At 40.8% G+C, this 12679-nt stretch overlaps 1 protein-coding gene across 1 annotated transcript in view; it reads left to right on the top strand.

Moving 5' to 3' along the window:
- Positions 1-9175, top strand: part of CPVL (carboxypeptidase vitellogenic like) — a 136748-nt gene extending 127573 nt beyond the window's left edge. The window contains exon 13 of the mRNA XM_008518416.2: positions 8923-9175. Coding sequence (XP_008516638.2) covers positions 8923-9027 — 105 coding nt within the window. The 3' untranslated portion in view covers positions 9028-9175. The remainder of the gene's footprint in view (positions 1-8922) is intronic.
- The last annotated feature ends 3504 nt before the right edge of the window (positions 9176-12679 follow it).

Here is a 12679-nt window from a genome sequence, read left to right as displayed (position 1 = left end):
TTCCCACAGGCTGGCCCGGTGACGTAGTGGTTAAGTTTGCACTCTCCACTTTGGAGGCCCGGGGTTCATAGGTTCTGATCCCGGGTGTGGACCTACACACCACTCATCAAGCCATGCTCTGGCAGCATCCCACATACAAAGTGGAGGAGGATGGGCACAGATGTTAGCTCAGGGCCAATTTCCCTCACCAAAAAAAAAAAAAAAGGTTCCCTAATTGTCAGAAGTCTGTTTTTCATGTCACACAGAAATGTCTCTGCCATATACTTTCCTCATCCTTTTATCCCATCTGTTCTTTTGGGGTTGTAATGTCTTTTTTTAAACCACTGTTAGCTGGTTAGTAATATATGATTTTATTATCGATCCCTTTGTTGTTACCTAGAGATTACAACACGAATCCTGAGTTAAGAAAGTCAACTTTGAATTAGTATGTTTATCATTTTCTAGATGTGCAAGTACGTTGCAAAACTTTAACTCAGTTTATGCCACCTTTTGTGCAGCTGTTGTCTTTTTTGTTGTTTTTTGGTGAAGAAGATTGGTCCTGAGCTTACATCTGTGCCAATCTTCCTCTATTTTGTATGTGGGACCCCACCACAGCATGGCTTGATGAGTGGTGCTAGGTCCATGCCTGGGATCCAAACATGCAGACCCCGGGCCACTAAAGTGGAGTACGTGAACTTAACCACTATGCTACTGGGCTGGCCCCTGTTGTCTTTTTTTTAAACTTCTGTGTGATTCAAACTTCACGAGACATTATTCTTATTATTATTGTTATTATTATTATTCATATTCATTTATTTTTACCCATGTATGTAAATTCCCCATTGCTCTTCATTCTCCTCCATATTTTCCTCTTTCCATTAGGGATAATTTTCCTTCTGTCTGAAGAAAAACCTTTCTAGTATTTCTTTTAGTGTAGGATCGCTGGCAATAACTTTTTTTAGTTTTTTGCTTCTTTGAAACATCTTTATGAAGTCATTTCTGTAGGAATTTTAAGTTGCAGTTATTTTTCTTCAGAATTTTAAAAATAGTATTTCACTGTCTTCTAGCTTCCGTTGTTTCCATTGATTAGTCAGCTTTTCTTGCTTCTTTGAAGGTATTGAAAGCACTGAGTTTTTTTTCTCTGACAACTTTTAAGACCTCTCTGTCTTTGGTTTTAACAGTATACCATTGGGAGAGAGCATAACGCTTTATGGCCTGAGCTTAAGACTCAGAGTACAGGAGTGTGACTCAAGACACAGTAAACTGTATGAGCTAGGGCAAGTGACTTAACCTCTCTGACCCTCAGTTTCCTTAACTGTACAATAGGGAATGAAATATTACCTCTTGGGATGGTTATGGGTTATGCGAGGAATTAATGGAATAATGTCCATAGAATACTTAGCACAGTGCCTGGCCTGGAATGAGACTCAAGAAATATTAGCCATTATTATCATTCTTCTAACAATTATCCCTATTCAAAATGCAGGATCAAAAGGCTTGTGTTGACCTAACTATCCTAGAACATTGTGTTCCTGCATTAGCATCAAAAGTCTTGGTTTAACGGCACATACTGTTGCACCTAGATGTGGTTAGTTTTCTTTGTGTTTTTCCTGTTTAGGTTCATAGAGCTTTTCAAAACTGGCTTGATGACTTTTGACAACTTTGGAAAATTTTCACTTAGACTCTAAATTTTACTACTTCTTTCACACCATTTCTTTCTTATCATCTAATTCTAGGACTCTAGTTAAACATAAGTTAAATATTTTACAGTCTCATGTTTTCTCTTCTCTTTTCAGTATTTCCCATGCCCTTATTCTTCACACTTCAGTCTGGATATTTTCTTCTGACCTATCTTCCAGTTCATGTATTCTTTCTTCTACATGTCTGATTTACTGCTAAACCATCTAGCGAGTTCTTATTTCAATTATCAATGGATAAATGACTTTTTAGTTCTAGAATTTCCATTTGGTTCTTTTTTTTTTTTTTTTAATATGTCTGGTTTTGTTTTTTTTTTTTTTTTTAAAGATTTTATTTTTTTCCTTTTTTTTCTCCCCAAAGCCCCCTGGTACATAGTTGTATATTCTTCGTTGTGGGTCCTTCTAGTTGTGGCATGTGGGATGCCGCCTCAGCGTGGTCTGATGAGTAGTGCCATGTCCGCGCCCAGGATTCGAACCAACGAAACACTGGGCCGCCTGCAGCGGAGCGCGCGAACTTAACCACTCGGCCATGGGGCCAGCCCCTCCATTTGGTTCTTTTTAATCCATTCTCATTCTCTAGTGAATTCTTTATTTTGTCACCTAACTTCTTAAATAATTTCTTTACAGTTATTTAAAAATCTATACACAATAACTCCAATATCTGGATCTCTGTGGTCTCTTTCTGTTGTTTGCTTTTTTTCCCTTGGATTTTAGTCATTTGATCTTGTTTTTTGGCATGACTACTAAATTTTATTGAATGTTAGACAAAATATATGAAAAAAAGTATGAAAAATTATGTCATCTTTCTCTAAAGAGGATTTAATTGTTTTCTGGAAAGTAGTTCCAATAGGAGCAGATCAACTTTCTTCAGTTGGGGGTCAAGATATTGTCTTGGTGGTAGACTTCAGGTTTTGTGAGGGCTAGCCTGCTTCTGCTTTTCATTACTTCAAGACCTTGTCTTTCATGGATCGAATGAAAAGCCTATGGTATTGCCTCCTTGACAAGCCTGCAATTCCAAATTCTGTCTTTTCTTTCTTTTTTGGGTGTTTTTTGGTTTTAATTTTTTGGTGTCTCTAGCACGCTAACTTCTACTTAGCTTTTTATCTTTCATCTGTCACTGTTTTCTTGGCTTCTTGGCCAGAGAAGCTTAGAAATTGGTGAATTTCCCAAAGAGAAAAACACAAAATGTTAGCCTCACTTCTGCGATTCTCTTTTCTCTATGATCTTGGTCTCTTGAGTCCTAGTTGCTTTCTGATACTTTGGAACCGCTTTCTTTTCTTCTGAAGTCAACTTGTGTTGTTCTTAGGGAGAGGGGTTGGTTTGACACATGGTATTGTGTCGTAGTCAGAAGTGGAAATCCTAAGTTACAATATTATTGCAATTGGTTAAGATGTGCAACTAGGAAGCCCCATGGGACTGTAAGTCCCATGAAAACTATTTATCGACTACTATCAGAATGTATCCTGCTGCAATGGCTACATTCAGGTCGGCTAAAGCACCTTTCCCCCTCTTAGTCCATAATCATTTGCTACACTAGCAGTGTACAGCAGTGTATCTCAACATTTCCCTGAGTGTTGTGGGAGCAACTCTGAGCCTTGGTGTCTGTTTTATGTTTTTTTGAGAGTGACTTGCCTCCTTCTTTGTTAGGAAGTGGCTGCTAATAAGCTTTGACTTGTTTTTTCTCCTTCCCAAGTACCTTATCTTTTTAGTATATTTTTTTATTTGAGTGCATATTTATTTTATTTCCACTCATGCTTAGTGTCTGAGAGCTAAACGGTAAGATTTCATAAACATAGAAAGGAATAAAGATAGTAAGAGAACTTTAGTGTAAATCAGAAACCATAACAAGCAAGATTCTCTTGAGTGTCTCCATCGGGCTGTAGTGGGAAATAAGACCTATAAATCTACCCTATCTCGCTGCCTCCCAAGCCGGCTGCTCCCAGGTGCCTCTTTTCTTCTTTCCTGGTTAATCCCACCCCCGTCGCAGAGCTGCCCGTGTTGGAAGCCTGAAATGGAGAGGACGTGTGGAGGGTGGGGAGGTGCCTTCACTTAATCTTTATATCTGATTAATCATCAGTTTCACTGGTTCCACCCCAGCGTCCCTCTCCTCCTTCCCCTACACACCACCTGTCCTGTGAGCTACATCATCTCCCACCTGAGCAGCTCGGCTCCTAACTTGCCTCCTTGCCCCAGTATCATTCCTTCCAAATCAGCCCCCTCATTACTTATTGTCATCCTTCTATAATACAAATCTGAGCGCATCACTTAAACCTGCGTAAAGGCCTCTAGCATCTATCCAGATTCGGCAAACCCGCAGAGACAGAAGGCAGACTAGCGATTGCCAGGACTGCTGGGGAGAGGGGGGTGGGGAGTGATCGCCAACAGGTACGGGGTTTCCTTTGGGGTGATGAAAATATTCTGCAACTAGATAGTGGTGATGGTTGCACAACAGTGTGAGTGAATCGCTCACTGTAAAATAGTGAGAATGGTAATTTTATGTTATGTGTATTTTACCACACAAACACACACCCCCTCTAGGATAAGGTCCGTGCATTCCAGCAGCCCGTCGTATGGGGTTTCCCTGCACAACTCTGCCTCCTGTTTCCCTCTTGCCCTTCATCAGTGGAACCACCTACAGGTCACGCACATGCCCTGCTGTCCCATGCCCCACTCCTTTTGCACCGCTGCTTCCTGTCTGCCGTGCAGCCCTCCCCCGACCCGTCCCTCCATTGTCTGTCCAGTGATCTCCTCCTCCACGCCCCTCGCCGCAAGTCTCCCCTGACATATCTACATCAACACACCCATTGTGAATTTCCCTCTGTATTTCGTCATCTAAAAAGGCACAACTGGGAACCCTTTACTGCCAGGTCCGTGTTTCTAAGTCCAGGGAGAACTGTATCATTTTCTAAAAAGTAAAGTGGAATGAAGCTTTAAAGTGTGTGTATAATCCTTTTAAAATTCATGACACATTTGTGACCCCCTGGAACATCTGGAACACATGAGTTTAGAGGTTTCAGCTCTGGTGTGGAAACACCCAAAATAGACAGTTTCTGGTGATGAGACTGTTTCTATCCAGGGAGCCTTGAGATTAATCTTGTCACATTTAAATACGCAATCATGGCCCTGTCACATTTTGTCACACCTCTGAAAACTGTGGAGTGCTGTGGGTCCTTGATTTGTGAGTGGTGAGTGGCTTAGCTATGAACAACAGAGTGGTTTCTTTCTCAGTGCTCATAAATTTGTTTTTGAGGTTAATGTCGGTAAAATGCTCTATGGGAATCTGCTTGGGAACATACTTTGAGAATTTTGTGGCATGTGAAAAAGGCTTTGTTCCTACACGAGCTTTTCTCTCCAATCTTAATGACAGCATTTATGCTGTCATTTGGTCATTACATATGGTGGCTCAGAATTGGACTGGGGATCAGTTCTTACTCTGAGAGTAAGAATTATAATACCAAATCCCTGTCATCTTTTCTTCAACACTGGAGGGTGTGTGTGTGTGTGTGTGAATACCAGGAGAGCGCATGATCAGGAAGAAGTACACTGAGGTGAGGTCATGCATAGGTGTTAAATATCTACTTGTATTCTCTCTTGATGTAAATAGAGAATTCCCTGGTTGGTCACGGAATAGAAAAAGTTCTTCTAAACAGTCGTTCTGAAAGAGCAGTCTGGGGCCAGCCCAGTGGCGCCGTGGTTAAGTTTGCACGTTCTGCTTCGAGGGCCAGGGGTTCGCCAGTTTGGATCCTGGGTGTGGACATGGCACCGCTTGGCCAGCCATGCTGTGGTAGGTGTCCCACATATAAAGTAGAGGAAGATGGGCACGGATGTTAGCTCAGGGCCAGTCTTCCTCAGCAAAAAGAGGAGGATTGGCAGTAGTTAGCTCAGGGCTAATCTTCCTCAGAAAAAAAAAAAAGAGCAGTCTTTGGACCAACATCATCAGCCTTACCATGGAATTGTTAGAAATGCGCATTAGGCCCCACCCTGGACCTTCAGACTTGGAAAGTCTATAGGGGAACCCAGCAGTCTGTTTTAACAAGCTCAGTTGTTTTTATGCACGTTCGGTTTGAGAACCGCTGTCTTAAACAACTCCCTTAAACCAGCGTTGTGAACGCTAACGTAAGAATACAGTGTTCTAGGTTACTTAGCTTGATACAAGCATTTGGATCCTGGGTTTTGAACAGGGGTAATTGCTGGAAGAATGATGAATATTTCTTGAATACCATCCCAGGCCAGGCACCGTGCTAAGTATTCCATGGACATTATTCCATTAATTCCTTACACAACTCACAACTATCCCAAGCATTAATACTTCTTTCTCTATTGTATAGTTAAGGAAACTGAGGGTCAGAGAGGTTAAGTTACTCGCCCTAGGTCACACAGCTTGCTCCTGCAAGCCCAGGCCATAGAGCACTGTGCTGTGTCCCCAGTAGCTGCAGCTCTGGTCCTGCAGGCAGCATGACCTTTAGCTCTCGGGTATTCAGTTTATTGCTGTTCCAGACCACTGTTGCCAAACTCATTTCCAGTTGAAGCAGCTGGGTTTTGTCACAAACGTGACTTCATTAAGTGTCCTCAGCTGGGCTGAAGTTGCACAGACGTCACTCGTCTGATTCCTGCCAGAGCCGGAGATGTGAATGGGAATCTATAGGAGGAGAATTCTAGTCTGGGATTGTGGGGGCAGCGAAAGTTTTCCTCCAGCGTCACTTGAAGGGGCTCTTGTCACATATCTGTTTATTTTCAGTCTGTGACACAAAGCGGGATATTTTGAGTTTCCAGATGCAAGCTTGAACACAGATGGTAGATGGGCTCCATTGTCATTGCAACAAGGCACAGATGATGCTTGATGGAGCGTAGCTTAAAGCAGTGTTTCCAGTTGAGTGTGAGGGGTAAGTCCGCTCTCACATCTGTAATGGTCATCTATGTCCCTCACCTGCCTCAGGGCTGTTGAGAGGTGAGTGCAATGTTCCGTGACCAAGCTGTAAAGTTTGGTTCAAATATAAGAAATTATTGTGCAGATTCTATGATCTGATTGAAAACACTGGTGTTTGCATCACAAGCCAGGGTTCTAGCTAGTTCTGTCACTATAGTTGTGTGAGTTGAATAAGCCACCTAGTAGCTCCAGATAGCTCAGTCACCTCGACGCTGATGTGAACCGGTGCTCTCTGCAGTTGTGCAGTGCACAACTTGGATAGCTGTAAGCTGCAAAGAAAAATTCATCTAACATTAATCTCATGTACCTCCCAGCAATGTCGTAAGACGGTGGGTGTTGGGGGCGATTTTAATATAATAAATACACTATGCAAATATATTTTTTTTTCTGCCTCAGTTCCCTTCAGATTGAGGCGGGTAAATTGAGCTCAGGCTCTTACGAAGGGCTTGTCAAAGCGATCTTTAATTGCTGATAGTAATTCTGTGGTTCCAGAATGTGATCCCTTTACTGCGTGGGTTCTCTCACTCTAGCCTGTCCGTTGTCCACATCCGCCACAGGACACCCAGGCCACACTGATAACTCCTGCAGGTGGCCTCCCACACTCAGGGTCGGTTCTTTCCCTTTTGGTATTGAATCATGAGGGCCTCCCCTTGTCCTCTACTCAAGACATTGGCTGAAACCAGAGGTTTTCTGAGTGCAGAGACTAGTCCCCTTTTTCTGGGTGTGGAGCCAAGCACACAGGTGGCCCCCTGCAGGTCCTTGTGTGGGTCTGAACTCTCCTCAACTATAGATGTTTTAGGAATGCTTTATACGTGCTGAGAGGTGACACAGGTGTCCACTGTTATCCAAACTCAGTCTACATTTAAGATTAGTGCATTTCACTGTATGTTAATTTTACATAAAATCTGGGGGAAAGTGTTGCTTATACCCCTATTTTACTTTGAAATGTGTCAAGAAGATAAGATGGATTAACAGAGGGATAGTGGGGTCCATATGTGGAAAATGAGTAAGGTGGGTGTTAATAAGAGAATCTAAATGGTGAGTATGGGAAATTCTTTCAAATTTTCTGTGTCTGAAGTCTTTTCATAATAAAATATTGGGGGAAAATGTTCTAACTACGCTGCTGGAAAAAAATGGCCTTTTAAAATTTCAGGTGTCTAGGATGTCTTGTTTGTTGTTGCTTTAACTTTTTGGGGAATCAGAATATCCCCTTTATTGGGGCCAGCCTGGTGGTGTAGTGGTTGGGTTCGTGCACTCACTTCAGCAGCCTGGGGTTCACGGGTTCGAATCCCAGGCATGGACGTACACACCATTTATCAAGCCATGCTGTATCAGGCGTCCCACATATAAAATAGAGGAAGATGGGCACGGATGTTAGCTCAGGGCCAATCTTCCTCAGCAAAAAGAGGAGAATTGGTGGCTGATGTTAGCTCAGAGCTAATCTTCCTCAAAAAAAAGAAAAAAGAAAAAAAATCCCCTTTATCCCCTTTATTAATGGTGAAGGCTAAGATGGAAGGTATAGCTATAGCCCCATGTCACAGCCAAGTGGACGGGCTAAATGAAGGGTGGAATTAGGTCGATTCCTTCACCCAGTTTTAGGCAGAGCTGGTCTGGGGTAGGTCTCTCCACCTCAGGGCCCTAACTAGCTAAGAATTACAGCACAGCATGGGAGAACAGACAGCTCACTGTCAAGAGGAAAAAGACAATTTTCAAGTTTTATACACATGAATGATGAACACAACTTTGTGCAAAATTAAATAACTACACAATTTTAACACTTTCCTACCTTAAGGTACTTATTATTAAAAGCTATCAGGGCCAGCCCCGTGGCCGAGTGGATAAGTTCGCACGCTTCACTTAGCAGCCCAGGGTTTCACTGGTTCGGATCCTGGGCGCGGACATGGCACTGCTCATCCAGCTACGCTGAGGCAGCGTCCCACATAGCACAACCAGAGGCACTCACAACTAGAATATACAACTATGTACTGGGGAGATTTGGGGAGAAGAAGGGAAAAAAAGAAAAAAAGAAAAGAAAAAGAAGATTGGCAACAGTTGTTAGCTCAGGTGCTAATCTTTAAAAAAATACCTGAACTAGTGTTTCCTTAACACAAAATCGGCTCACCCAGGGTTACATTTAAAAAAAAAAAAAAAACTATTAAAAGCAAAAGTCAGCTCTCCAAAGGCGTGGACTGATTGATAGAATATGTTCAGTATTTCATGTAAGCTTTAAGAATCCTTTAATGTGAATTAAAACTTTCCGTTTATTCAGAGTATCTTTTTCTCTAAATTTTCACTTCTCTTTTGTTTTTCTTCCTTCAGGTCATCGTCCGCGGTGGAGGACACATTCTCCCCTATGACCAGCCTCTGAGGTCCTTTGACATGATTAATCGATTCGTATTTGGAAGAGGGTGGGATCCTTATTGATGGATAAGCCACTTTCCTAAAAGAGATGTCAGGGGGTTAATCTTTGAAAAAAAAATGTTCAAAGTGGAAAATGTCATACAAATAAGAAAATTATCTTTTTTTATATCTGCAAAATATTTCTCATCAATAAAACTTATCCTTGAAACAAGTGAGCTTCCGTTTTGGGGCAAGAGATGGTTCATTACAAAATTAACTTTAAAAAAATGCTATGCATGAGTAAGAATTACATCTTTTAACTTAAAGGATGGACGTAATGGTTTCTGAGTCACCAGTTCAGATGAAGATGGATAAATGGGATGTTGGGGTCTTGAATAGGAATTTTAAATTCCTTCTAAGTGTATGTGAAAAGGGCACTAAGTGAATAAAGTAATGACATCTTATTCTGTAAATAACAGAAGAGTTTGTCATACCATGCATATGAAGGTGTTTGGTAAATATTATCGGGTAGGAACATTGACTTATCACTCGAAAGGAATGGGTGAATAGTGGTGGAAAGAGACTGGAATGTAGAAAGTCTTAGCAAGAAGGTAGCTTGGAATTCTCTCAAATAGAAATCTTATATATGAAAGTAATGATGTATCAATTGATGACAAGCAGAGGATCTTATTCAGAGAACATGCTGAATCTTTGCCTTTTCTTTCTTTGTTGTTTTTTTTCTTAGTTAGTTTTTTGAAATGTACATTTTGAAATGTAAATTTTTTTTCTTTTTTTGAAATTTATCAAACAGCCTGCAGGCCGCATTAAGTTATGAGCCATTTTTAATTTGGGTTTTAAATTCTGTACTTCTTGTAGCCAAATAAAGAATAACCTAATTTTATATAATTGTTGGCATATCAAAAAAATTTGAGATAATCTGGCATCAAAATATATACATTTATAAATATGCATATGTTAGTAATTTTCCAACTAAAATATCACATCTTGGCACATCTTTCCTATTTATACATCATATGCTCACATCTCAAATTCTACAGCACGTTTGGCTTTTTCCACATCATTTCCCTCTCATATTACCCATCTGTGAATTGGCTCACTGAAGAACTAAGTTTAAAAAGACAAAGCTTATTCTTACTGCAAATATTATATTTTATTTTAATTTCTCATTTTGTGCCTGATTTCACTCAGGTTTGTGATCTTCTTTTGTTTTTTTATGTATGTTGTCCATTGTGCGCATATACTACAAGTCTCCAAATCAAGCATTCCGACCAAAAGCAGGTTTTAATTATTGCAGAAAATAACCAGGCGAGTGTACAAAAAGTTTTGCATGTAGCCCGACCTGCAAGTTAGAATAGTTGCATTTGGTCCCATAAATATGTAATGGAAAGAGCACCAACTGTGGCTGGGAGACCTAGCATTTAGTCCCATGTGTGTCACACCTGCACTGGATGATTTTGCATAAACCGTTTCACTGTACTAGCCTCCCAGAGTCTCAAAGAAGAGATTTCTGAGGTTCCCTCCAGTTCGCATATCGTTGTCATAGTGTCTGTTTCACAAGGGTACCATGACATGATAAAGTCACTCTTCATTATTCGTGGATGCCCTATGTGTACCACCTACTCACTAAAATTTACACGTGACCCCAGAATCAATACTTGCTCACTTTTGTGGTTTGTGTCACCCAATGTGAGCGTTCTTAGCTGAGGTCAAACGAGGCAGCACTGTGCCTTCTTGTTTCAGCTCCTACTGTAAACAAGTGTCCTTTTTGCAGTCTAATGCCTCATTTTTGTGCTTTTTGTTGGTGATTTTGCTGTTTAAAAGGGCTCCTAAGCATAGCGCTGAAGTGCTGTGTAGTGATCCTAAGTGCTGGAAGGCTGTGATGTGCCTTACAGAGAAAACACATCCATTAGACACTCTTCATTCAGGCATAAGTCACAGTGCTGTTGGCCGTGGCTTCAGTGTTAATGAAGCAACAATATAAACTAAATAAGGTGTCTTTAAACAGAAACACACATAAAACATTGTTTTATTGATTGTTGTATTGATTGGTTGACAAAAATGTTGTGAGCAGAGGCTAGTAGGAACCAAATCCTGTATTTCCCCTAGGAGCAATGGTTCCGAATTTGTAATTCAGTGTTTGGGGAGATGTTATAGAAAATAACCACAGCAAACAAAGAATCAACTGTATTTATAGAACACAGTATGGGACCAACTCAAAATAACAGCTCAATACGTGGAAGTCATAGATGTTGTCATTTTTATCACCTCCCTGCCCCAGGCACTAGGACAGTAGGGAGTGGGGTAGGGGAGGGCACCTTGCCAGGCCTTCCCAGAGCACCCCTAGCCAACTCCCTTGAAGGTACAGTCCTATGGAGACTGAATCTGGCAAATATTAAAGAAAGGAGGCAAGGGTAGTTCAGAGACTAAAGAAAGACAAGTCTTTGAATTTAGTTGGAGAGAGTCCTTTGTATAGAGAACGTGCAAGTGAGGTACACAGCCTCCACGGGATGCTCAAGACAGCCCACTGAGGCGCCCTCCATTGGTCCAGACGTGAGACAGTCTGATGTCTCACATGACTGCCGTTCCTGTGAGCAGACAACTCACACAGAGGGAGGAGCTGCAGTGAGGAGAGGTGAGCCATCTTCTCATGCTTCTGGGTCCGGCATATTGCCAACAATTGCTGTTTACGTTCCTATAGGATGTTATCGGTGTGTTAATTTCATAAAAACAAAGCCTTCAAATAGTAGGATCTTTATAACATGTTGCCATGTGATGGGCAACAGCCCAGTAGGTGTCTCACACCACACCAGTTACTTCATGGCAGTGTATTTAAAGGAGCTGAGAGAACCTGAGAATGTGTCATGCCTTCTCACTCTGACAAAAAGACAAACATTGCAGAGGAGCTGTCATTTTCTGTCATCAAGTGGCTATTGTTAGGATGTCATCTAGCGGATATTTTTTAAAAAGTAAACACACAGTCTGTCCTTTCAAGCTAGAAGTGAGACGTTAACAATTAAGGAGAAAGCATTTTCTTTTCAAGAGAAATTCAGTCTATGGCAAAAGCCTTTTGAAAACAGATGGTTGGATGTTTTGATCTACTGTGTGCACATTACAAAAAAAAACCCACCCAAATCAGGGAAAATTTCAACAAACATCTTTGCATAAAAGATAGGATTGAAAAATGAGTTTCAGGAGTTAATAAAGCTCATCTAAAGAGGGATTTCTTCCAGTTGGATTTACATAACTGTAAAGTGTCTTTTTCAGCTCTGATGGACTTTGAGACCAAGTGTCAAAATCAAGTGAACACACAACCAGATGTTTGAATTGTGATTTCACAAAAGGGTAACCCACGATTTTTGAAACATGACAAAGCATATTCACCACATTGATCCTATTAAAAATATTAACAGTAAGAGTTCAGAAAGCGAAATATTTTGTACTACTAAAAATCAAATACAATTTTTTAAAATGAGGTATCTAAAATTTCATCTTTATTTTATCCTTATACCATTTCTATTTTGATTACTCTTTCATAATATAAATGTTATTAATACGATAGTGGCATGATTATACTTTATAAATGAATGAATAATTATGTATTTTTGGCATGCCTTCAGCAAGTTTTTAATGATGGGGGAACATAGCATGAATGTTTGGAGAACGCTGTTTGAGAGGACGGAAAAAGTCTAAATGTAACAGTGGCCTTAAACTTTCT

The sequence above is a fragment of the Equus przewalskii genome, chromosome 4 (assembly GCF_037783145.1).
Source record: "Equus przewalskii isolate Varuska chromosome 4, EquPr2, whole genome shotgun sequence".
Lineage (NCBI taxonomy): Eukaryota > Metazoa > Chordata > Mammalia > Perissodactyla > Equidae > Equus > Equus przewalskii.
This window is presented reverse-complemented; position numbering and strand designations above follow the sequence as displayed.